The 26,371-nt window shown below is 39.3% G+C and overlaps 1 protein-coding gene across 1 annotated transcript in view; it reads left to right on the top strand.

The window, feature by feature from the left end:
- The window catches only part of ASAH1 (N-acylsphingosine amidohydrolase 1), a 48,162-nt gene extending 22,075 nt beyond the window's left edge, over positions 1–26,087 (top strand). The window contains exons 3-14 of the mRNA XM_027599518.2: positions 8,917–9,007; positions 9,413–9,499; positions 11,952–12,030; positions 16,770–16,844; positions 17,881–17,926; positions 18,489–18,633; positions 19,146–19,200; positions 19,321–19,402; positions 23,335–23,466; positions 23,573–23,696; positions 24,127–24,183; positions 25,022–26,087. Coding sequence (XP_027455319.1) covers positions 8,917–9,007; positions 9,413–9,499; positions 11,952–12,030; positions 16,770–16,844; positions 17,881–17,926; positions 18,489–18,633; positions 19,146–19,200; positions 19,321–19,402; positions 23,335–23,466; positions 23,573–23,696; positions 24,127–24,183; positions 25,022–25,111 — 1,063 coding nt within the window. The 3' untranslated portion in view covers positions 25,112–26,087. The remainder of the gene's footprint in view (positions 1–8,916; positions 9,008–9,412; positions 9,500–11,951; positions 12,031–16,769; positions 16,845–17,880; positions 17,927–18,488; positions 18,634–19,145; positions 19,201–19,320; positions 19,403–23,334; positions 23,467–23,572; positions 23,697–24,126; positions 24,184–25,021) is intronic.
- Positions 26,088–26,371: the final 284 nt, after the last annotated feature.

Genomic DNA, 26,371 nt, shown 5'->3' with positions numbered 1-26,371 from the left:
GGGGTAGTAAAGTAGTATCTAAAGTACTATCAACTTGCAAGACTCCTTTCTTTCTGCTGGGTTGCAAGTTCAAGCCCCATGTTGGGGGTGGAGCTTTCTTTAAAAAAAAAAATCTTCAAAAAAATAAATTAAAAAAAATCTTTCTTTAAAAGCATAAGTGATCAAAAGTCAAGTTTTCCATATTTAGTGGTTTTTCCCCTCAGTTCCAGGAAGGACCTTTCCTGCTTGTCATGTTCTGTGCAGGGAGGAAGGTGCAGAGTAGTTGGAAACCACTTAAAGCCATGTTTGAGTTGACAAGGAAGGTTAGGAGAGAACACTCAGGCACTTCCCATCCAAAGTCTGTATCTTCTTAAGGTCTTAAGTGTTGGAGATTTTCTCAGAACATTGGACCAGCATCATCTTATTGGGTACATTGTTTTTTTTTTAAAGTTTGATAGGGAACAAAATACAAAACTTAAAATAATTAATACAAAGCAGAAGAAGTAACAGAACTCCAAATTGTACGATGGCTCTAAACTAGGACTCTAGGTCTGAAAGTAGCCCACTGAAGTATTTTTTTTTTTAAAGATTTTATTTATTTGAGAGAGAGAGAATGAGAGATAGAAAGCACGAGAGGGAAGAGGGTCAGAGGGTCAGAGGGAGAAGCAGACTCCCCGCCGAGCAGGGAGCCCGGTGCGGGACTCGATCCCAGGACTCGCAGGATCATGACCTGAGCCGAAGGCAGTCGCCCAGCCCACTGAAATATTTATTGACACTGATTCCAACTTAGGAGAGAGCTTTTCCCTGTGAAGGCAAACATAGAGTCATATATGCCTCTTGGAAGTCTCTGCTTGAAGAGACAATGGAAGCAGAATAGTGAATACAGCCAAGAACACACAGTACATTTGTATACATACAGTACAGGTACATACTGACGCTTCGTTAGTAGACCAATGGTTTAATGCATGTAAGTAGTGGGAATTTTAGAATTGCTGGTAGGGCCAGACAGTTATTTGGTCCAAACCAGAGTCTCTTTTTATCAAGCCAACAATTACTAGATTTTCAATATTGTTTCTCCCTCTCTAGAGTCAGTTGTTGGGTATCTCTTGTCAATTTTTCTAAATAATCATCTGGGAGAACATTCCTTTGGACTGTGACAGAGGTTTGGCTGTTGGTCTCCTTGAGAGCAGCATTTTTGATGGAAATACCAATGAGGTGGTTTTGTTTGGCCTCCAGGGAGTGAGTCAAGTCTGGTACGCCCAAGAACCTTATTAATAGAGCAGCTGGCAAAAGTATGACATCTAGTACATTTTGGACATAAGAGCCATTTTTAATCTCATCCCCCCTGGGGGTAAGGACATCTCATTGTTTCCATAATATTCCAAAGTGATGAACTGCCCCAAAGGCATACTAACTGTCAGTATAAATGTTTGTGGCTTTAGCCTTGGCTAAGGGACAAGTTTGAGCAAGGGCATATATTTCAGCCTTTTGGGTAGAAATACCAAAGGTAAAGGTGCTGCCTCAGTGATTTCAAAAAGGAGTTGCAGTAGCATACCCCACACAGTATTTACCATTTACATCCTTTAAATAAGAACTCTCAGGAAGTCATGAAAATGCTTGCCTTGGTTCGAAGAGTTTGTTACAAATTGTCGTGAGGGGTCAGAAAGTCGTGTCAACGATCATAAAGGGTATCATCTGGATCCGAATGTAGGCCTTGTTTGGAGATCAGATCCCCTAAGTATCAAACCTGAATTTGAGCAAACTACTTTTTTTTTTTTTTTAACTTTGGAGATTTTTATATCCCTTTAAGGCTACAAATTTTAACAGGTGGATGCTATCTCCTGTGAAGAAGTTTGAGAAGGGGGGATACAAAAGCAAGTCATCTACATATTTTAACCAAGTAGAGCCTTCCAAAAACTTTCTATCATCCGAATCAGCTTTTAAGGTTTGTGAAAAGTAAGAGGGACTCTGTGAAACCCTGGGAATAAATATTATCGTCCAGCTGTATTGCTGTTCCCAAGTGAAAGCAAAAAGATATTGGCTGTTCTCATCAGCGAGATTACTAAAAATGTACTGCATAGTTAAACTATGAAAAATCAGCTTTCAGTAGGAATGGATATCAGTAGCATGTAAAGGTTGGGAACAACAGGATGCCAAGGGAAAACAGTGGGACTTACTGCTTTTAGGTCCTGGACAGACCTCCGTCCTCAGCCACTGGGTTTTCTTACAGATAAAATAGGAATATTACAGGGACTAGTGCAGGGGATACTGAAGCCCTGAGCCTTATAATCTTCTATTATGGGTTTGATACCTCAAGGGCCTTCTTTATTTTGATTAATTCTGCAGAGGGGTTTGAGGGATCTGTTTGAATCTTGATGGGGAGGTGCACTTTGGATTCTGCCAGTATCAGTTGAGGATTTTGCCTGTTAAGGAGGTGGTAGTTGATCCAATAGTAGCAAATAATCAGTGTCTCTAGATGCAGCTCTAGTCAGAGACGGAGCAAATGAAAGATGTGCAAGGGTCATTGAATCCCCCTGGTTGGCTATTTTGATTACTGTTACCGAATTCTAGAATTATTTCCCCTTTGGGAGAAGGAAATTCTGGCATGATAGTTCTGTGAGAAATCTTGGCCCAGTAAATGAATAGAGATGGAGGAAATTAAGGGGGAAAAGGGTGCATCTCTCTCAAAAGGGCCTAGACAAAAGGGAATAGGTTCAGAGATGGGAACCTCTTGAGGTTTATCAGAGACCCACCCACTCAACTATTTGAACTGCTTTAGCGCTCTGAGGTAGAGACTGCTTTAAAGCAGTGCGGTTAAGCACGGAGAGTGTAGCTCTGGCTTTAACGCAGACGAATTTGTTCCCAGTCTGGGAAGTGGTTTCTGCAGGGCACTGAAGAGGGACGATTGGGGTGAGGGCCTTGTGTTTGGGAATTGGGAGGAGGTTGGAAAGACTGCGTAAAGGGCTTACAACACCTAGAGCACTTAAATTTGTCCCAGCTTTTTAATAATTCCCTGGGTCTTTGCAATAATAGCAGAAACTGGAAGGGTTTGGGTTTTTTTTAGCGGCCTTCATTTGCCCAAGTCAAAAACTGAAAATTTTAGCAGTCCTTCTTTAGGTGACCCATCTAGGACACAAGCGAGCCCGTTTGCCAGATTCAGTCTGCAGTGAGTATAGTTTTCCATTTCATCCTGGTCCTTTTAAAAGACTCAAGGAGAGGGGTGCCTGAGTGGCTCAATCGGTTAAGCATCTGCCTTCGACTCAGGTCATGATCCCAGACCCTGGGATCAAGTCCCGCATCAGGCTCCCTGCTCAGAAGGGAGTCTGCCCCTGCTTCTCCCTCTGCCCTTACCCCTGCTCATGCTCTCTCTATCTCTTCCTCCCTCCCTCGCTCTCTCTCTCAAATACATAAAATCTTTAAAAAAAAAAAGACTCAAGGAGAAATATCCCTCTCGAGGTCCTTGTTGAACATAGAGTTAAATGCTACCTGAGTGGATTCAGCATTTAAAGAAAAACCAGAACCTTCTTTAAAAACAATTGGAGTTGATTGTAGTAGTCACGAAGAGGTTCATCAGGCTTTTGTGCACAGGCCTGAATTTTTGTTCGCATCGACAGGCTTAGGAAAAGCTACTATAACTGCCCAGTGGATAGTCCCTGGGAGTGTTCTAGTGTCTTGCCAAAAGTTAGGAGTCTGTTTCTCTACATGTCCTTCAGGATGTTCCTATCAGACTAGTTTCATCCGGTGTTTGGTCTGACCCTCACAAATAAGCATGTGGACTAATGGATATAAATCTAAGAAACTAGATTGGTGAGTTTGAATAACTAGGGTAAATTCTATAGCAAGCTTATGCGGCGAGGGGCGGGGAGGTTGTCAGTCACTTTAGAAAATTCTTTATGGCTCGCACAGTTCCCTTAGTACAGCAAGCATAAGAAACTTGGCATTTCTGTAGATCCTCAGAAAACTCAACTTTAAAGAGGCAGGAGAAGGAGCAGGGAGCATTTCAGAGAAAAAAAGGAAGTTCAGCTGTAAGAATAAAGGAAAGTGGCACCTGCCAGGTGCCTGGAAACAAGGTAGAGGAGGGGAAATAGAGGGCTCCAAAGCCATTTTGACTTCTCTCACTTGTATCAGTTAATTTAGAAATTGTATTTCACAAAGAGGCAAACTCAGAATCCTCAAAGGATTCAGAAGCCTCAAGGTGCTGTCTAAAACAGGCATCCCGTTTAGGTCTTTTTGTTTTTTAGTGGCTGTGCTTTCTAATTTACTTTTGGGTAAACCAAGTTCGGGGAGGTCAGACAGTTCCCCATAAGGGCTATTGAAGTTCTAAATCACTTTTGGTTAACTCAGTCTATTTAGTTATAAATGCACATGCAGAGGGACCATAGTTTTTAAACATAGACCAGCTGGAGCCCCAGTAGGGGCCTGGTACCCTCAAAGCATTTTGATGACTGGGATCCCATTTCGTAGAGGTTTTTCTCAAGAGTAAAGAGAAAAAATGCTAAGTAGCACAGTTTCAACAGGAACAGCCTGTTTCCAGAAGGCATCAGAACAAAGGCCAGTATGGTTCCAGTAGGAACAATCCAGTTCCAAATTGGAGTCATACCAAAAGCCTTGTGCATATCCAGCGGGCACAGTCTGATCCCAAAATGGGTCAGTTCACGCTGGCAGAGGAACCGTCCAGTTCCAGACAGGAGTCGGTACAGTTCCAACAGGAACAGTCTGATTCTGTAAAGGAGTCAACAGTTACTCTCCGATTAAACACACACACATACACACATATGCACGCACACAGAAAAGCAAGGCCTTAAGACAGATCCGGAATAAAGCTTGGAGAGCTCGAACACAGAGAGGAGCTTGAATAGTTACTCAGATTAAACACACACACACACACACACACACACACACACACACACACACACACACACACACACAGCCTTAAGACAGATCCTGGATAAAGCCTGGAGAGCTCAAACAGCTCGAACACAGAGAGGAGCTTGAATAGTTACTCAGATTAAACACACACACACACACACACACACACACACACACACACACACACACACACACACACACACACACACACACACACACACACACACACACACACACACACACACACACACACACACACACACACACACACACACACACACACACACACACACACACACACACACACACACACACACACACACACACAGCCTTAAGACAGATCCTGGATAAAGCCTGGAGAGCTCAAACACAAAGAGAGAGGAGCTTGAATCCCAGGGAACGCTTACCCTCCAGCCCGAGGATTGTCAGGAAAGCAGGGAGCCCAGTTGGCTCTGTGGTTAATCGGCACCTGTTTTCTCACCAGCCTTGGAGTTGTTGGGGGTTTTCTCTGGATTCCACTTCTGATCACCAAGTACTGTTAACCTTAAAAAATAAATCTGCCAGTTATTTTACCAGCAAATATGGGTTTATTCAGGAATAGCAGAGAATTATAGTGAGGGACAAGCAAGCTAGGGCAAAACCATAGGCAAGTCTGTAGAACAAGGGAGAGGAGCACTCTTTTCTAGAGGAAAAAGGGAAGTTGAGAAGGCTGTTAAAATAAGTCCACCAGAATAAACTGGGAGTTGGAAGAATAGTGGCTTCTCATTGGCCCGGCTGTTGCCAGGGCAACCTTTCTTCCTCTGCTGGGATAGGGAAGTAGTAGTTCAGGGTCCTATGGACTTGAAAGTCAGCTTTCTTCCTGTTGGGTCTGCAATTGGGCATGAGAGCTACCCTGTCCGCCCCCGACTCCAATCTAAATGACATTTTCTTTTATTAATTTTCAGAAACCAGCAATATCAAGATGACATTCTTGATTTTTGTAGCATTCCAGTTTTATATATATATATATATATATATATATATTGTACTGCACTTGCCTAAATTATGTATTCTAAGTAGCCTCTGCCCCAGATACAGTGCAACTGGTAATACATGAAATTCTTTTGATTTACTCACTTTTCTGTGGAAAAAGGCAAATATTTGACAGGAAGTAAGTTAGAAGTAATCAGTTTCTATGTTATTCTAAAGCCAGCGTGCATTCCAGCCCTCTCTCTAATGACTTGTTCTCTGGAGGTCTTCCTTTGTGTAAACACTGGCTACATCTTGGTCTTCAGTGCCTTATTGATTACATGCATCTCTTGACTGGTTTCCCTGCCCCAATGCATGTAACACATAATGAATACCTTCCATATTTAAGGCTTCTTTTTTTTCTACTCCCTTTCATGTTCACCTTGCGTGTGTCTGTGAATTGATAACCCTGCAAACCTTCCCTGCTTGAGCTTTTAACTGGTTCCAGGCTGCTGAGTGTATGTATGTGTATACACGTGTACAAAGACAGGTGTACAAAACCCACATGGACAGATAAGCACATTTTCCTCATATATATCTATCTATACAATGTAAATATTTTTGTCCTGGTATTTCTCCTGGATTCCTTCCTACCTTCCTAAGCCTGTTCTCTGCATAAAAATCTTCCATTCTGCTCTGATCCTTTCCTCTGAACTGTAACTGTGTCTTGAGATATGAGAGGGGGGCGTGGTATTCATATACCTTTGAATGACAACAGAATCCTCCTGTACATTATTTTTGATCGAGTGCATGGATTCTGGAGGTATGCACAAGCATCTGTGAGGGAGGAGAGAAACAGACACCTGTTTCTCCAGCCTGACCAGTCACGTCAGGGCCGGAGATCAAGGGACTGACAGCTGGAGCACCCCTGAATCCCTCCAGATCCCATTAGCACTTATTTTCTACTGCTCCCTGGCACTCAGCCTCTGCCTTCGTGTGCGTGTGCGTGTGTTGTGTCACTTGGACTAGTTTTAGAGCCAGCTATAGAGCCAGGTGGGTTCAGTCAGCTCTTAATAGTGACTGTGATGAGCTGAGCACAGCAGATGCTAAGTCGTAAACATAATGTAATGATGTTTATTGTTTGCAGTGAAGTAGGAAAATACTCTATAGTAATGACTGCTGATTGACCGATACTGCAGAGTATTTTCTGTATTTCATGTAATCGTCACCGCCCTCCTAAGGTAGATACTATTTATTTCTCGAGGAAATTGAGGTACAGATGTTAAATACGGAGACATTTTAGAAAAATGTTTAATGAGAAGTAAAATGTGGGATCATGGCTAAGCATTGGTTATTAAAATGATTTTGTTAATCAGCTTCACAGTTTTTTCAAAGGACTGTGATTAGTGGAGGTGTTATTATAGAGAGGTTTTTGGGTCTCCCCGTGCGCACTTAATCTAATCCTCTGCTGTACTGAGTTTATTTCCTCTCCATTTCTTCTTTGGAATCCATGAGCCTACCCAAGGCTCTGGAATGAAGAAGAATCAGGAGATTAGGGTGGATATAGGTTTGGGTTTTGTTGGATATTCTAAGGAGAAGAGCAGCTGATTGGAGTTCAGAAAACCTGTCTTAGGGCAGTGCCACTGATGTGCAGAGCTCCAGTGGGCCACTGCTTTACCATTGCTCCTAGACATGGAAATCTGAGTGTGCACCGGCAGGGAGGGGAGGCCGTGTAATAGGATGAACAAGAATTTTTTTTTTTTTTTGGAATTGTGGAACCGAATTTTGCATGTGACGTTATGATCAGTCAGAAACTGAATTAATTTGTTTTTTGTTTAAAGATTTTATTTATTTGAGAGAGAGACAGAGATAGCAAGAGAGAGCAGGAGTGGGAAGGAGAGGAAGCCAGCTTCTCCGAGCCAAGCAGGGAGCCCGATGTGGGGCTCAATCCCAGGATCCCAGGATCATGACCTGAGCCGAAGTCAGATGCCTAACCGACCTGAGCCACCCGGGCACCCCTGAATTAATTTGTTTTTATGTTAAGCTTTTTTTCTAGGAATTAAGTATCATAGTCTTTAATATAGATGTCAGCTCCTGTAGCTCACACCAGCATGCACCTTATGTTTCTCTGGAGCAGAGAAATAATGGAGCAAATGCTGGCTATTTTTATTATTAGTTTTACTAGTAATAACATAGACAAATATATATATTTATATATTTTAAATATTTATATATTTTATATATATTACTTATGAATATATAAATTTATATAAATATAAAATAATAATAGTTTTACTAATTTACTATTAGTTCTAAGCTGATAAATCACTGAGTAGCACACCCTTAGAGGCTTAGTAACAAGAGCCAGAAGATAATGTTTCTGTAACTACAGAGAACAATGGTAGCGTTCATCCACCAGAAATAGGGCCCAGCTCCAATGATAAAGGAGTGGACGTTGCTATATCCTCATAGCAGAAACTGCTGTTTGTCAGCTGAAGGGTAGGAAATTGGAACAGTGCTTGGGTTTGCACTGACTACAGAAGAATACGGAGAGAGCGAGCATGGCAGGAAGGGTCTCATGGCCAAGTGAGTAGAGAAGGTTCTTGAATCCAATTGTGGGAAGCTAATACATGCTGCCATTTCTGGACGCTTGAAAGGCGACCATACTAAAGCCAATGCTCAGACTGATTTGGCAGTAGTGTGACTTAGTCTAAGAGGGAATTCTGAGACTGGGAAACCAATCAGAGAGAGGTGCCCAGAGCCTAGACTAAATCTCTGCAGAGATTTAGGAGGGCAAAAAAGGCAGATATTTTCTAGCACTGAGACTCAGATGACATGAGGCTCATGAGCCAAAGTTCTTTCATTTATCATCAGTTCACCTTACCCTTCCAGAATGTATAACTCTATTCTAAGATTTCTGAAATTATGTGTGATTGTGTATACAACACAGGGCAGAAACACTAGGTGGGAAGATGAGCTTTTCTGCCAACCTTGGTTTGAGTACCAACTTCTGTGTTACTGTTAAGAATATGCCTCTAACATAGCCATCTCAATGTAACTGCCTAACTCCCATCAAAAAATTGCTTTTTACATTTCATGATGCTACACCTCTCATTACAGCTATAGGGGTCCAGTTCCATGGTACACCATAAATCTTGACTTACCGCCCTACAAAAGATGGCATGAATTGATGGCTGACAAGGCACCAGCGGTATGCTGATTGTTAAATCTTCTATTTCTGACATGACTGAATATAATTGCATTTTTAAAAGAGCATTTCGTGAAATTACACACCAAGTATTTTAAGGATATGATTTTGATATTTTTCTCCTGTTAACAATAATAGAAGAAATGATGCCATTTTTCTGTAGCTTCCTGGTCTTTTTACTCGCCTTTGCCTTTGTTTCTTTCTATCATCTGCCTTTTTCTGATTAATTAATAAAATGGCCTGTTAAAGATGTATTGTGTGTATATATTAGATGAAAATATTTCCAAATAGCACTCTGTTTAACTATGTATGGATAAATCAAAAGGTCTGTGTCTGTTTTCATTTTACCAATATGAATCTTAAATGTCAACATTTTTTATGTCTCTTGTTAAACTATTTATTTTTCAGCTAAGGATTATAGTGAATTCCCTGAAAGATCTAATAAATGCATTTGTGCCAAGTGGAAAAATTATGCAGATAGTGGATCAAAAGTTGGTAAGAAATATTATTTCCCACAATAAATTTTAAACATACATCCACATATAGACACAGAGTTCAGAAAAGGCTTTGGTATTTATTTAAAGGCATAATTTGACAACTTCTTCTAAGGAGCTTTCGGACAAGTTTGCATTTATTCTAGACCACTATCAAAACTTTAGAGAGACTTAAAATTCTGGGGTTTGGTAATGTATGAATAACAGGACACAAACTAGCATGGCAGATTTTGGCAATTAACTGCCTGTTAATTTTTTTTTTGAGTATGGACTATTTACAGAACAGTGGGCACATATATATTTCGTCTGGGAGCATGGCATGTCCTTCCCCTTAGACATACAGTTGACCCTTGAACAGCACAGGTTTAAACTGGGAAGGTCCACTTAAACATGGATTTTTTTTTTTATAAATACAGTAAAGTATTATAAATGTATTTTCTCTTCCTTATGATTTTTTTTAACATTTTCTTTTCTCTACCTTTTTAAATTGTAAGAATACAATTTAAAATACGTATAACATAGAAAATGCGTGTTAATTAACTATTGATATTATCGGTCAGGTTTCTGGTCAACAGTAAACTCTTGGTGGTTCTGGGAGAGTCAAACATTATACAGGGATTTTCAACTATACAAGAGGTGGGCGCTCCTAACCCCCGCATTGTTCAAGGGTCAACTGTACTTACATTTGCCAGTTCACTATTGAAAATTTGGGTGTTTTTTTTTTTTTAAGTACTTTACCTCTGTATCTCAGGACACCCAGAGATTTTTCTACATATGACCAAATGATATATTCAGCCCAGCTCTGTACTTCATGGAGTCCTTCAGTAGCTGTGACCATTGAAACTCACTGGGTTGAGTGTTTCTTGGAGCTCTGTATTCGCCAAATCAGTTCATTTTCCTCTTGGTCTTGGAGGGAGACTCCATTTCTTCAGCTCCTTTTTAATTTAGGTGGAACCAATGGAATATCTAGGGCCTGGCCCTTGGAGCCCCCAAGAGATCCTCATCACCCTGTTTCGGTCATTGCTCTGGGACCCTCAATGTTCTGCAGGGTACAAAGGATTGGGGGGCACACCAAGGGCCTAGGGCAAATGTTTCAGCACTTAGGACATTTGGGATTGGATAATATTTTGTTGTGGGGGCTGTCATCCCTGCCCTCTACCCACTGGGTGCACCCCTTCATTTGCAAGAACCAAAAATGCCTCTAGATATCACCAAATCTCCCCTGGGGATAAAACCACTCCTAGTTAAGATCATTGAATCCCAGAGACTGGATGCTCTAGGCATGTCATCCCTGTGACACTTGCACCTGTCAGCCACCAACTCTGTTCTCCCTCATATTTATGCTTTCAGAGTCTTTGATTGAGGGTCTCCTTCATGTTCATACCAGCCAGACCTCCCCCACATACAAAGGTTGGCAGGAACAGCAGACAAGAGGCCCCTGCTGTCCCCAGAGATGGCACATGCCCAGGATTGCATTCAGACAACATTGTTTTTTTTTTTCCCCTAAACATTGGATTTTAAGGTTGGATCTGTCACCTAATAACTATATCCTTTGACACGTTTCTTAAGCTGTGAAATGTCAGGTTTCTCATCAGGGAGAATACACTAATCATACATATTTTATAAGGTCGTTGTGAGGATTGAGTGAAATACTGTCTATACAGCACAGTGCCTGGATATGATAAGTGGTTACTACATGTTCAATAAGTCATCTTTGTGTGTCAAATTGGCAGGAATATTCCACTTGTGTAATGCCTAGGTCACTTGACATAAATACCAAGTCGGTGACAAATGAGACTTGCAAATTTTAAGCACATTATTTTATTAGCGAGAGGCTGTGAGCTTAAATTGTGATCTCACCTTTAGTGGAAAGTTGCATTTGAGAATAAAAGTATATGTCCACTGGGATTTTGCTCCTGTGTCCATTGTTTGCTAACAGACTGTGATAATGCATCTTAGCCTGGGAAGCCCATTACCCAAGACAGAAGGTTTTGTGAATGACTAGAAGACAGATTTGCCTTTATGAGTGTGGAAAGGAAGTAGTAATGAGGGTGCAGCGCCAAGGTGGAGGGTGAGTTTGGGTGGAGATAACGGGTACTTGTTGTGATGTGTTTGTGGGCCATGTTAGGTCATCCAAGGGCAGTTTTTCCAGTTCCCTTTTTTTTTGGAGAACAGGATGAAATATAAGGCAGGGAAAAACAGTCATAGATAGGTCTTGGCATAATACCTGAGAACAGTTGAGTTTAAGGGACTAAAAGCAAGAGTTAAAGAACGGGGGGCCCAATATTGAGTACCAGATAGAGTCTCTTAGAAATACAGGATGTAACAGTGCTTTATCAATGACTTTTATCACTTAACCATGGAAGGGGCATCTAGAACATACTATATGTAAAAGAACCAAATCTCAAAGCAACGCTTTAGGTCAGATGATTGATAATTTATTTGTTTTCCAGCCTGGCCTACTTGGCAACTTTCCTGGTCCTTTTGAGGAGGAAATGAAGGGGATCGCAGCTGCTACTGGGATACCATTAGGTAAATTTCACTTTGCAGCTTTTATAAGATTTAATAAAGCACTTTAAAGTTTTTCTATTGAGGTATGATCTTACATACAGTAAAGTGCATTGATCTTAAGTATACAGCTCAGTAGAGTTTTTAAAATGCATGAATTCATGTAATCACAACTCAGATCAAGACAGAAAATTCCAGCAATCCAGAATGCTCCATCACACCATCTCACGGATGGTACCGCATTCCCAAGTTAACCGCTTATTCTGACTTCACCATACATGGGTTCTGCCTTCTTGAACCTCCTGTACACGGTGTGAACTGTTGTGTCAGGTTTCTTGTACTTACCTGGAGTGCCGAAATCGGTCGATCTATCTTGAGTACTTATCTAGAGGTAGTATGCTACTGTATGAATAGGATATTTGGGTGGTTTCTAAACTTCGGATATCAAGAATAAAGCAGTTATGAATATTCTTGTATCTGTCTTTGGTGGACATGTGCACCTATTTCTCTTGGGTATATCCCAGCTCATGGGGTAGCTGTGTTTTAGCCTTGTAGACTCTGCCAAGCAGTTTTCCAGAGGAATTGTATCCACTGGCAATCAGCATAGCACAAGAGTTTTAGTTTCCTCTGCTTAATACTTCTCCACCTGGTAGCATCAGTGTTTTTCATTTGAGCCATTTGGTTGAGTGTGTAGACTCCCATTATCGTGTCATTTGCTTTTTCTTGATGACTATAAGATTGTACAACTATTGACCTTTCCTTTCAATGGTTAGTGTTTCAGTTGTTTTTACTTCTTTAAAAAAAAAATGGTTAAAAAAGATAGTCTCTCTCTTTCCTTCCTTCCTTCCTTCTAAAGGTGAAATGTTTGTTACAGTTTTTTTGCCCATTTTTTATTGATTTTAAAACATTCTTTTTTTTTCAAGTTTTTATTTTAATTCCGGTTAGTTAACATAGTGTTAGTTTCAGGTATATGATATAGTGATTCAGCAATTCCATACATCACCTGTTGTTCATCCCAACAAGTCCCTCCTTAATCCACCTGTCTCCCCTCTGGTAACCACCAGTTTGTTCTCTAGTTTAAGAGACTGTTTTTGGATAGGTCCCTCTCTCTCTTTCCCCTTTGCTCATTTGTTTTGTTTCTTAAGTTCCACATATGAGTGAAATCATATGGTATTTGTCTTTCTCTGATTGACTTATTTCACTTGGCATTATACTCTCTAGCTCCATCCATGTTGTTGCAAATGGCAAGATTTCATTCTTTTTAGGGCTGAGTAATGTTCCATTGTGTATGTACACACACACACACACACACACACACACACACACCACATATCTTCTTTACCCATTCATCATTCAGTGGACACTTGAGCTTCTTCCATAATTTGGTTATTGTAAATAACGTTGCTATAAACATAGAGGTGCATGTATCCCTTTGATTCAGTGTTTTTGTATTCTTTGGCTAAATGCCCAGTAGTGTGATTGCTAGATTGTAGGGTAGTTCTCTTTAATTTTTTGAGGAACCTCCATACAGTTTTCCACAGTGGCTGGACTAGTTTGCATTCCCATCAATGTGCACTTTTTCTCTACATCCTCACTAACACCTGCTGTTTCTTGTGTTGTTGATTTTAGCCATTCTGACAGGTGTGAGGTGATATCTCATTGTAGTTTTGATTTGCATTTCCCTGATGATAAGTGATGATAACCTCTTTTCATGTGTCTGCTGGCCATCTGTGTATCTTCTTTGGAGAAATGTCTGTTTATGTCTTCTGCCCATTTTGTAATTGGATTGTTTGTTTTTTGGGTGTTGAGTTATATAAGTTCCTTATATATTCTAGATACTAACCCTTTATCAGATATGTCATTTGCAGATATCTTCTCCCATTCCGTAGGTTGCCTTTTAGTTTTGTTGATTGTTTCCTTTGCTGTGCAGGAGCTTCTTATCTTGATGAAGTCCCAGTAGTTTATTTTTGCTTTTGTTTCCCTTGTCTCAGGAGACATATGTAGAAAAATGTTGCTATGGCCAATGTCAGAAATTACTGCCTGTGCTCTCTTCTAGAGTTCTTATGGTTTCATGTCTCACGTTTAGATCTTTAATCCATTTTGAATTTATTTTTGTGTATGATGTAAGGAAGTGGTCCAGTTTTATTCTTTTGTATGTTGCTGTCCAGTTTTCCCAACACCATTTGTTGAAGAGACTGTCTTGTTCCCACTGGATACTCTTTTCTGCTTTGTCGAAGATTAATCGACCATCTAATTGTGGGCTCTCTATTCTGTTCCATTGATCTATGTGTCTCTTTTTGTTCCAGTACTACACTGTTTTTTTTATTTAAATTCGATAATTAACATATAATGTATTATTTGTTTCATGGGTACAGGTCAGTGATTCATCAGTCTTATATAATACCCAGTGCTCATTACATCACGTGCCCTCCCCAGTGTCCATCACCCAGGGACCCCATCCCCCCTCCCCTCCAGCAGCCCTCCATTTGTTTCCTATGATTAAGAGTCTCTTGTGGTTTGTCTCCCTCTCTGGTTTTGTCTTGTTTCCTTTTTTACTCTCTTTCTGTCTTGATCACTACAGCTTTGTAATATAACTTGAAGTCTGGAATTGTGATGCCTCCAGCTTTGCTTTTCTTTTGCAAGATTGCTTTGGCTATTCGGGGGTTTTTATGGTTCTATACAAATTTTGAGATTTTTCTAGTTCTGTTAAAAATACTGTTGGTATTTTGATGGAGATTGCATTGAATGTGTAGATTGCTTTGGGTGGTGTAGATGGTTTTAAGGAATTCTTTATATATTCTGGCTACAAGTCTTTTGTCAGATTATCTTCTCTGTGGCTTCAAGTCTGTGGCTTGCATTTTTACTCCCTTACTGGTGTCTTCTGGTGAGCAGAAATTCTTAATTTTAATGAATTCCAATTTAATTTAATGAAAAAGACTTTTCCTGCCACCCCTATTTTATTTTTGAGCTACCAAAGTGATAGAGTTGTTATTTTAAGTAGGCAGTAGTACCTTGTTTTTTTTAACAAGAGAGATAATTCAGAATTTCTGAAAATCAATAGTATTTGTCAAACAGAGGTGGCTAGGTTTTTTTATTGTTTTTTACTTCTTTAAAAAAGTGATGTAGGGGCACCTGGGTGACTCAGTCAGTTAAGCATCTGACTTTGGCTGGGGTCATGATCTCAGGGTCCTAGGATCAAGCTCCGTGTTGGGCTCCCCACTCAGCGGAGAGTCTGCTTGTCCCTCTCTCTCTGCCCCCTGTCCCACTCATGCTCTCTCTCTCTCTTTCTCAAATAAATAACATCTTAAAAAAATGATGTGTAAAAAGATGGTCAATGTACTGGAAGTATATTCTTGCAGCCTATATGAAAAACAAGTCTTTAATTCCTTTATTATGTAAAGAACCCTAGCAAATAAAAACCACATATAAATATCTCGAGAGAAAAATGGATTAAAAAGATTAACACATGATTTGTAATAAAGAGCAGAATCTTAGCAAAATGGAAGTAAAATAAATATTAGATTAGGATGGGGAAAAAAATGTTAAGCTTAACATGTTAACATGTGATAAAGTGTGCTGTATATCTTTAATTAATTAGAATAAATTACTGTGGTTGCATAGAGTTGATACACAGAGTTACATTAGTTTCGGGTATACACCATGGTGTTTCAGCACATCACTGTACATTGTACTGTGCTCACCACAGGGGTAGAAGACCATTACAGTACCACTGGCTGGATTCCCTATATGCTCTGCCTTTTATTCCCATGATGTATGCCTGTTAATTAAATCCTTAGTGGTATTATTATACAGTTTTAGAAAAATATTCAAAAATTAAAATGTTTTAAAATGGATTTTCTTGGTAGCTCTGCACTAATTTTTTTTTTTTAAGATTTTATTTATTTGACAGAGCGAGTGATAGCGAGAGCAGGAACACATGTAGGGGGAGTGGGAGAGGGAGATGCAGACTCCCCCGCGGAGCAGGGAGCCCAATGCGGGGCTCGATCCCAGGACCCTGGGACCATGACCTGAGCCGAAGGCAGATGCTTAACCGACTGAGCCACCCAGGCGCCCTCCACTAATTTTATTAATAGTTCCTGGATATCCTTTCTCACCTTAGAAATATTGTCACCTCTAAAAATGTGAGCAAAATACATGTTCAGTATATAACAAAGAGCCAGATGTATTGTTATATTTAAGGGGCACCTGGGTGACTCAGTCATTTAAGGGTCACTCAGTGATTTCGGTTCAGGTCATGATCTCATGGATCAGCTCAGGTGGTGGTCTCATGAGTTGTGGGATCGAGCCCTGCCAGAGGCTCCGTGCTCATCTGGGTGTCTGCTTGAAATTCTCTCCCTATACCTCTCCCCCCACTCACATGTGCACACATGCACTCTTCCCCCTCTCTCAAATAAATCTTTAAAAAAAAAAGTTGTCATATGTTAGCACCCCCAAGCCAAATTAAAACGAAGCATATTGATGAAAAATTTGGATATCACTTTACAGTACAATTCCAGTGTGCCTGGGTGTTCAACTTGCCCAAATAGCTGACCCTTTGGGGGCTTGTTTTGTGTCTGTAGAGTACAGGTCGGTGAGATACTTCTACCTGACCAGGTATGCAGGTGTGCTCACGGGTCTGCAGACACATACACCATAGCAAAAAGTCACACATGATGATTGTTAAACCTTTTCTTAAAAAAGAATTTTCTAACAATGTCATAGTTCTGTATATTGACCAAGAAATGTCCTGTCTTTTCTCTTAGGAGAGATTATTTCATTCAATGTGTTCTATGAATTTTTTACCATTTGTACTTCAATAATAACAGAAGACAAAGAAGGTAAATGTGTGCTGAGGGAGGGTGGGCAGTGTAAAGTACAAAGTAAAAGAAAAATCTAAATAAATAGAATTAGAACTTGTAATATCCAGGCTTACTCTTCAAATTCTATATACGTAGCATATAGTTTAAAGATCTTAGCAAATTTTTGAAAAGTGAATTTAAAACTGTCCTTATTTTGAGACCACCGTAATGGCTGTTAAAGTTTAATCCAGGCTTGCTCTTCAAATTCTATATACGTAGCATATAGTTTAAAGATCTTAGCAAATTTTTTAAAACTATCCTTGTTTTGAGACCACCGTAATGGCTATTCAAGTTTAATTCAGGGATGCAAAAAAACTTGGAAGAAGTGCTTCAGGACTATAAACATTCTTACCCTTTCAGCTAGTCTCCCTTATACTGTTCTTCATGATTTAGTGTAAGTACTCACAGGGGTGGGGTACCTGATTATCTGTATAGGCATAGTGATCCTAGCCTTTCCTTGAAGCCCAGAACAAATCTTGTCCCGTCATTTCCCAGCCAAGGGACCCTGTGTAGACCAGCCTCACTTTCCCATGTTTTTTTCTGGCAGGTCCCCAGAATTAAAGGCACAGGATGATGTGCCCTGATTTACTGTTAATTTAGACCTCTCCTCTCAGTAGAAAGTCTGCCTGTACCTGACCCTTGAAGTGTTCCGCTGTAGGTAACAATTCCTGGAGGGAAGTGTGTTGGCAAGTCACATTAGGTGAGCCTAAGATGGCTATGTCCTATGTCCAGGTAACTGTCAGTGGACCAAAGAAGGACCAAAGAAGGATCAGTGGTCCTTCTTGTAATTTTACCTGGAACCCTGTGCTCTCAGATAATTGGGAGGGGATCTGGCCAATGTAACAGGCACAACAGTTTGATCTTATTAAGGTTTATATTAGGATGCTGCTTAATTCTTACCGTTGAATTGAACAGTTGTGGATATCAATAAACCAGAATTAAGTGTCCAGCTTTGAGTGAGAATCCATTATGCTGTCATAACTGCTGCCTCATGTGTCTCCTTACTTTAAATTAGGTCATCTACTACATGGGCGAAACATGGATTTTGGCGTGTTTCTTGGGTAAGTAAAGAACACGGTGAGTATCAATCCTTAGGAAGAGTATGTTGTATTACATTGATGAAAAGTAAATCCCAAATCATGCCCAATATATGATCAGAAGTGAAGATACTGGATTCCTTAGTTTTGAGACAAGATGGGCACACTATTTGGGAGTCTGTAACTGAGGTGAACGTAGGTTGTAAACAGAAATCTGGAGCATGATTGAAGGCCCCAGATACATGTCAGGCTTATTTCTTAGAAAGGAAGAACAGAATTCTATTTTACATCTTCTTAACATTCCTGAAAAAATATAACAGGGCTTTGTAATTAGGGACCTACTTTTGAATCTGGGGTTTGTTATTTAGTAGGCTGTGTTGTATCGGGTTATTTAGCTTCTCTGAGCCTCTAGTTTTATCATATGGAAAATGGAGGGTAAAACCATTCATGTCGCAAAGTTCTTGTGAGGCTTGATCATTAATGGATTAGGGAGATAAAGTACCCGATATAATGCCTGGCCACAATCATTATATATTCATCATTATTATCATCGTTTTTAAATGTCACTGAAATCTGTCTTTTGTAGGTGGAATATAAACAATAATACCTGGGTCATAACTGAGCAACTCAAGCCTTTGACAGTGAATTTGGACTTCCAAAGAAACAATGAAACTGTCTTCAGGGCTTCAAGCTTTGCTGGCTATGTGGGCATGTTAACAGGATTCAAACCAGTAAGGAATCTACTCTTAGAGAATTTTACAGGAAGCTCTGTGTCCTGATTTTACTGCCTGTGAAAGGTGGGGTCTAAGGACCTAAAAAAGAATATGAAGCCCCAGTTCACCCCTTTACACTTCTTGTTACCATCATAGGTGTGAGCTCACATGGTAGACGAAGGTTTGTTTCTGAACCTCTTCTGAGGAAAAAGCATGGGGCTGGATGTGGAGATAAATCTGGCATCTGTTCTTTAATCTGCCACTCAGACAAGTTAGGCATTTGTTCTCTGCATTTCATTTTCCTTCTCAGAAAAGTGTGGCCAATAACATTCCACCTGCTCATTTCACACAGTACATACACATGAAGATATTTCAACTTCTAAAAGCTGTTAATAGAACGTGATAGTATAGTTTTGACTCAGCTTTGCATCCCCCGCACCCATCCCAGGATTCGGCAACCCGGCATAAATACGAGAGGGCTTAACAGGATGGTTCAAGTTTCTGACCTCATTGCTTTGTCTTGTTTTCAGGGACTGCTTAGTCTTACGTTAAATGAACGTTTCAGTATAAATGGCGGTTATATGGGTGAGTAGAGTTCTTAAATGGGTATTTCATAGATGTTTTAAGAGGAAGGCCGGACTGTGTCTTCTGGTTCATAGTCTAACCTAATTGCAGGCCTGTGACACTGTGTTTGATTTCTTCCAGGTGTCATAGAATGGATTTGGGGAAAGAAAGATGCTATGTGGATAGGGTTTATCACTAGATCAGTTTTGGAAAATAGCACAAGGTAATCTGATTGCTTTATTATCAAATTTAATATTCATTTTTAAATTACTTTATTTTTTGTTGGAGATACAAGTGATTTAAAACATTATCTTAGTTTCAGGTGTACAACAAAATGTTCTGGGATTGTATATATTATGAAATGATCACCACAGTAAGTCTAGCTAACATCCATCAACATATAGTTACAGAAACTGTTTACTTTGTGTTGAGAACTTTTAAGATTTACTCTCTTAACACTGTCAAATATACAATATAGTATTGTTAACTGTTGTCACCACGCCATACGTATTTCCAGGAATTACTTATTTTAGAACTGGAAGTCTGTACCGATTGATCCCCTTCACCCATTTCTCCCACTCCCCATTCCCCACCTCTAGCAACCACCAGTCTGTTCTCTGTATTTATAAGTTTAGATTCTGCATGTAAGTGATGTCATAAGGTATTTGTCTTTCTCTGTCTGACTTAACTCACTGAGTGTAATGCCCTTATGGTCGGTCCATCGATGTGGTCACAAATGGCAAGAATTTCCTTTTTTTTACAGCTGAGTAATATTCCAGTAATATTCCTTTATCATATACCACATCTTCTTTATCCATTCATCTATCAGTGGTCACTTGGGTTATTTCCATATCTTGGCTGTTGTTACTAAGGCTGCAGTCAACATGGGGCTGCAGGTATCTTTTAAAATGTGTTTTTGTTTCCTTTGGGTATATTACCAGAAGTAGAATTGCTGCTGGATCATATGGTACTTTTTTTATTTCTTGAGGAACCTCCACACTGTTTTCCACAGAGGCTGCACCAGTTTGCATTCCCACCAACAGTGTACAAGTGGATCCATTTCTCCACATCCTCACCAACACTTGTTATTTCTTATCTTTTTGGTAATAGCTATTTCAACAGGTATGAGGTGATAACTCGTTGTGGTTTTGATTTGCGCTCCCCTGGTGATTAGTGATGCTGAGCATTTTCATGTACTTGTTGGCCATCTGTGTATCATCTTGGGAAAAATGCCTAGTCAGATCCTCTACCCGTTTTTAAATCAGATTTTTTTTTTTTTTTGCTACTGAATTTTCTGAGTGTGAGACTATGATTTTTTTTTTTTTACAAGAAATATATATTTGGTCTTTGTTTCCATTTCTGGTTCAGAGCTCCCAAAAGCCTTATAATTTTCTAAGTGTTGAGAATGATAAAGGTGTCTTTTGTTATAGTAATGAGGCCAATTATTTAATCAGTCATGCTGATGTAATGAAGCTTCCATAAAACCCAAAAAGGAAAGAGTTTGAAGAGCTGGGTAGCTGAACACACAGAAATCTGGGGAGAGTGGCATGCTCTGAGCACATGGAAGCTCCATGTCCTTCTCACATACCTTGCCCTATGCATCTCTTTATATGGCCGTTGCTTCGTATCCTTTATCATATTCTTTAATAAGCTGGTCATCATGTTTCCTTGAGTACTATGAGCCACTTTGGGAAATTCACTGAAGCTAAAGAGGAGCTTGTTGGAGCCCACAGCCTCAACCAGTCAGCTAGAAGCACAGGTTAATGCTTACAACTGGCTTAATGGGGCTTAGGAGTGGCCTCTGAAGTGGGGGATGGAATGCAGTCTTGTCAGTCTGAATCCTTAACCCATGGACTCCGATGCTATCGCAGGGTAGATAATGTCAGAATTGAGTTCAGTTCTTGGACACCTGAAGCCCCCTCCCACCCCACCCCTATGTTAGAGTTGGGTCCAGGAATCATAAAAGAACTAGTTCTTTATGTATTTTGTATATTAACTCTTTTATCAGATATGTGATTTACATATGCTTTCTTCCTTTCACTGGGTTGTCTTTTCATTTTGTTGATGGTTTTCTTGCTGTGCAGAAGCTTTTTAGTTTTTTTGTTGTTGTTGCCTATGCTTTTGGTGTCAAATCCAAAAACTCATCACCAAGACTAATGTCAAGGACTTTATACCTTATATTTTCTTGTAGAAGTTTTAATGGCTTCATGTCTTATGCTCAAATCTTTAATTCATTTTGAGTTGAGTTTTGTGTATGGTGTAAGATAGTGGGTTAGTTTCATTCTTTTGCATGTTACTGCCCTTTCCCAATTGTATCTTCTTGGCTCTGTTGTTGTAAATTGGTTAACCATATATAAATGGGTTTGTTTCTGGGCTGTCTGATCTGTGTGTCTGTTTTTATGCCAATATCATACTGTCTTGATTACTATCATTTTGAAGTTAGGAACTTAGGAAGTGTAGTGCCTCCAGCTTTGTTCTTCTTTCTCAACATTGCTTCGGCTATTTGGGATCTTTTGTGGTTCCATTTAAATTTTAGGATTGTTTGTTCTATTTCTGTGAAAAATGCTGTTGGAATTTGCATTGAGTCTGTAGATTGCTTTGGGTCATATGGGCCTTTTAACAATATTAATTCTTCCAATCCATGAACACATTTATTTGTGTCTTCTTCCATTTCTCTTATCAATGTCTGATAGTTTTCAGTGTATAGGTCCTTCACCTCCTTGGTTAAATTTATTCCTAGGTATTTTATTCTTTCTGAGGCAGTTGTAAATGGGATTGTGTCCTTCATTTCTCTTTCTGGTATTTCATTATTAGTGTGTAGAAATGCAACTGAATTTTGTATATTGATTTTGTATCCTGAAACTTGACTGCATTCGTTTATTCTGTTTTTTAGTAGAGTCTTTAGGGTTTTCTATATAGAGTATCATATCATGTGCTAAAAGTGACAGTTTTACTTCTTCCTTTCTGATTTTGATGCCTTCTCTTTCTTTTTCTTGCCTAATTGCTCTGGCTAGGGCTGCCAGTACTTCTATTAAATAAAAATGGTGAGAGTAGACGTCTTTGCTTTGTTCCTAATACTAGAGGAAAAGCTTTCAGCTTTTTACCATTGACTATGATATTAGTTGTGCGCTTCTCAGATGTGGCCTTTATTATGTTAAGACATGTTCCCTCTATACCCATTTTGTTGAGAGATTTTATCATGAAAGGATGTTGAATTCCGTCAAACGCTTTTTCTGAATCTATTGAGATGATCATATGCGTTTTATTCTTCATTTTGTTAATGTGGTGTATTAAATTGATTTGTGGCGGTTGATCCATTCTTGTACCCCTGGAATAAATACCATTTGATTATGGTGTACGATCCTTTTAGTGTATTGTGGTCTATTTTAAATTACTCATATTAAAATAGAAAAATATTTCCTAGCTAATCTTCCATTGAAGAATTATTTCAGAGTTTTTTAGGTTAACCTTTGACATTCATATGGAATTCATGTTGTGTGTGTGCATGTGCCTGTTTAAATCGAAGAAATACACTGATTTATTTAAAAAGTGCTAGGGATAGTGCCAGTATGAAGGGTACCTATTAGTTTTTCTTGATGTACAAAAATCCTACCCATACACAGAAGAAAATTTGTACAAAATCATTTAAACTGTTAATACCTGTTAACCTAGAAGTTATATTCTCGCTGGTGCAGAATCTTGTAATAGTACTACATCCAAGTGACCTAGAATAAATAGGTATCATTCCTATTTTTAATGAGTTCAAGAGAGTAAGATTTAGTGGCCTTTCTGAAAATCCACTTCAATTTCTAATAGCCCTAATTTTCAAGGTTACTTTCTATTCCCTAAGTCCTAGAAACAGTAATTAATATTGTTTCTTCTTGATCAGTTGTTGAGTAAAAGGCTTAGACAACTAGGGTGGAAGATAATGTCTTGAGGCCCTTTGGTTTGTCCTTTAGATTAGAGGGAATATTTCAGATCTCAGTGTTTCACCACATGGTGTTGGGGACTGTTCCTCCCTAAGCCATTGCTCACCATCCTTTTTTAAAAGAACATGTTTCTCAGATACTTGTGTTCCCTTGGTTTCCACAACTAAAAATTTTTCATTCCAAGTCACCTAAAAATGTTTACTTTTTTTTTAATGTTTCTATGTAGTTATGAAGAAGCCAAGAATATATTGACCAAAACCAAGATATTGGCCCCAGCGTACTTTATCCTGGGAGGCAACAAGACTGGGGAGGGTTGTGTGATCACACGAGATAGAAAACAATCTTTGGATGTATATGAGTAAGTACACTTGTTCACACAAAATAAGTAGAAACTAAAGCCTAGACTGACATATTTACGGGTTTAAGGCAGGAAGCCTAAGCGGAATTTCTCCTTTTGTATCTAGACTCAACCCTAAGCAGGATAGATGGTATGTGGTACAAACAAATTATGACCGTTGGAAAAGCCCTTTCTTTCTTGATGATCGCAGAACACCTGCAAAGATGTGTCTAAACCAGACAACCCAAGAGGTACATTCACAATGTCATATGTAGAAAGAAATGGTGACCTTTAAAGCATATCTTAGTTGTGGCATTTTTCTTTGGCCTTTGAAGAATTTATAAACTTCCTGGTGAGTATCTCTGGACAATCTGTACTGAGATTTTGTTTTGTTTTGAATTGAAGGATCAAAATTGTATTGTACTTGCCTTTTTGACTTTAATGCTGGATACCACTCTGTGAAGCTGAATGACAAACAGGCAAGAATTAAGAGGGCAAGAAGAGAGAGAAAAAGTCATATATTATTACCATTAACTCTCTAACAGTGACTCCAAAGGAAAATTCTCTTAGGGGGGTTGCGGGGAGGTTGACTAAGAATCTTTGTTTCTAATGACCCATCTGTATGGATAAGGCTGCTGACATCTGCATTTAACTTAATGAACTAAATTATTTTTGTTTTAGAATATCTCATTTGCAACCATATATGATGTCCTGTCAACAAAACCTGTCCTCAACAAGGTATTTTTTTAAATATATATACTTTTAGGGAAGTAATTTGGCCCTATTTTTATCTTTCCCTGTTATCTTGGACCAGTCAGAGCTAGGACCCCAAGTCATGTTCCGCTTAAGGTTGACTTTTAAAAATGTTTTTATGTGACTAAAACAGTAACTCTTGGGATATGACAAACCAATTAGTGTGGTTTGATGTCCAAATTGGTCAAAGTACTGTTTCCAGTTTTATTTCTATGACATTTGAATTAAATGTAGTTTTTTACTTTTGACCTCCCCTGTCAGAAATTTCATGCTGTACACTACAGCTAACACCTAAAACTCAAAAAGTCTGAAGTCTGTTTATAGATGCTTTGTGCCTGCATAGTTTCCCCCATTGTGTCAGAAATGCGGGAAGGGTAAGGACCACCACAGCTGAGCTGGTTATAGTCCACAGTCTACGCTATTAGGCTTTGCATGACTACTGTTTACACTGTTGAGAAGGGTTGAGTGTTAAAGCGGTGCGGTGGAGCGGTGTACTACTCAGGGATAAGATATTATAAGGAGCTGAGGGGATTCTCTCCTGAGCCTGTTTATATTCATGACCTGGAATAATGGCTCTATTGAAGTTAGTTGTTTTAATTATCATTTTTTTCCTTCTGTTCCTAAATGGTGAACTATTATTATTGTTATTAACTTAGTAACTATTTGCGACTTTGTATATTTAATGTCATCGTTTATATATAATTTATATATTATTTTATATATTAAGTAACTTCATAAAGCAATTTGACATGTATCAAAATTAATATGTCAGTACATCTTAGAATTGGAAACATCCTTAAAATAAAATTAATTTTTCTTTCAGCTGACTGTATTCACAACTTTGATGGATGTTACCAAAGGTCAATATGAAACTTACCTGCGGGATTGCCCAGACCCTTGCATAGGTTGGTGAGCACACACCTGGCATGAAGATGGAAACTCACATGCATCCAACTAGTGCAGCCATCTGATCTCCTTCCAAAGACCAAGACTCAGGGCAGTTTCTTGTTAAGGCATGAGCTTGTCTTTCTTATGTTTACAGTTCAAACTGTTTCTGCCATAACAGCTGATTGTTCTATTTACAGGTAACTTCTTTATGTACAAAAATCAGTCACCTAGAATTTGCAGTTTCACTTCACTTTGATTTTGGGGCATAGGGATGGGCAATGAATCTGTTATGGGACCCACCTCCATAGAATAAAGCAAGATTCTTGGTGGGTGTTGAATCCAGCACATCTGTACATCATTCAGTTTTTCACTTTAATCCACATATTTGTATGATTTTCTTTTCCTTCTGGTTCAAACTATTAAAATTAGCACACCATGGTCTTTGCTGTCTGTGACAGCAATGTAATTTCACTAATTTTGATTGGAGGGGGATGAGACAGACATTCAGCTCTGTAGTTAAGAGGCAATAATACTTGAGCCTTTGACCCTGAGTAGGAGTCCTTTTTTGGGTTCATGAAGTAATCCGTGTGCAAGGCAGCCTTTCATACACAGAATTGACATGTTCGCTTTTTCATGAGTACTCTACCTCCCGGTTAACTCCAGGCGGTTGTTAACTTCAGACATGGAGCCCCAGGTTCTGTGAATTAATAGTAAATAGGCCAAAGCCTTGTGGAAAGTGAGAGGTGAACCCATAAACTCACATAAATATCATTCACTTAATAAATGTTTAGTTTATCTTTCTGATCACTATGTATTTTTAAAAAAACATAGTTACTAAAAGTTTTTCAGAAATCAGTCTATTTATGGAAAGTGCTAATAGAACTTAACCTTTCAGACTTTAACTGTGAAATGCATGCCAGTTCGGCGAGACTGTATCCACTTTATTTTGTATAATGTTACTTGTATTCATGACGCTCAATAAACAGACATTGGAAGCAGTGCGAGCGGTCACGTATGCTGATGGGGTGTGCACCCACGTGCCGGTTTGAGGGCGGGGCTCATGAGGGAGAAATCGAAGCTGAACACGGCGCGTCTGAAGTAAATTCCAAGAGTTATGTAGGTGGGCTCTTCAACTTAGGACTGAATGGTCACTATCTTACATGACTCATCCTTCCACTGCAATGTGCAGGGGTCCAAAGGCTATTTTTCCCCTGGGAGGTGGTGCTTCCACAAAACTATAGTGATGCTAATACCATCTTAGTGAAGCAAGATGAATTAAAAGAGG

This window comes from Zalophus californianus, chromosome 2 (assembly GCF_009762305.2).
Source record: "Zalophus californianus isolate mZalCal1 chromosome 2, mZalCal1.pri.v2, whole genome shotgun sequence".
NCBI lineage: Eukaryota > Metazoa > Chordata > Mammalia > Carnivora > Otariidae > Zalophus > Zalophus californianus.
This window is presented reverse-complemented; position numbering and strand designations above follow the sequence as displayed.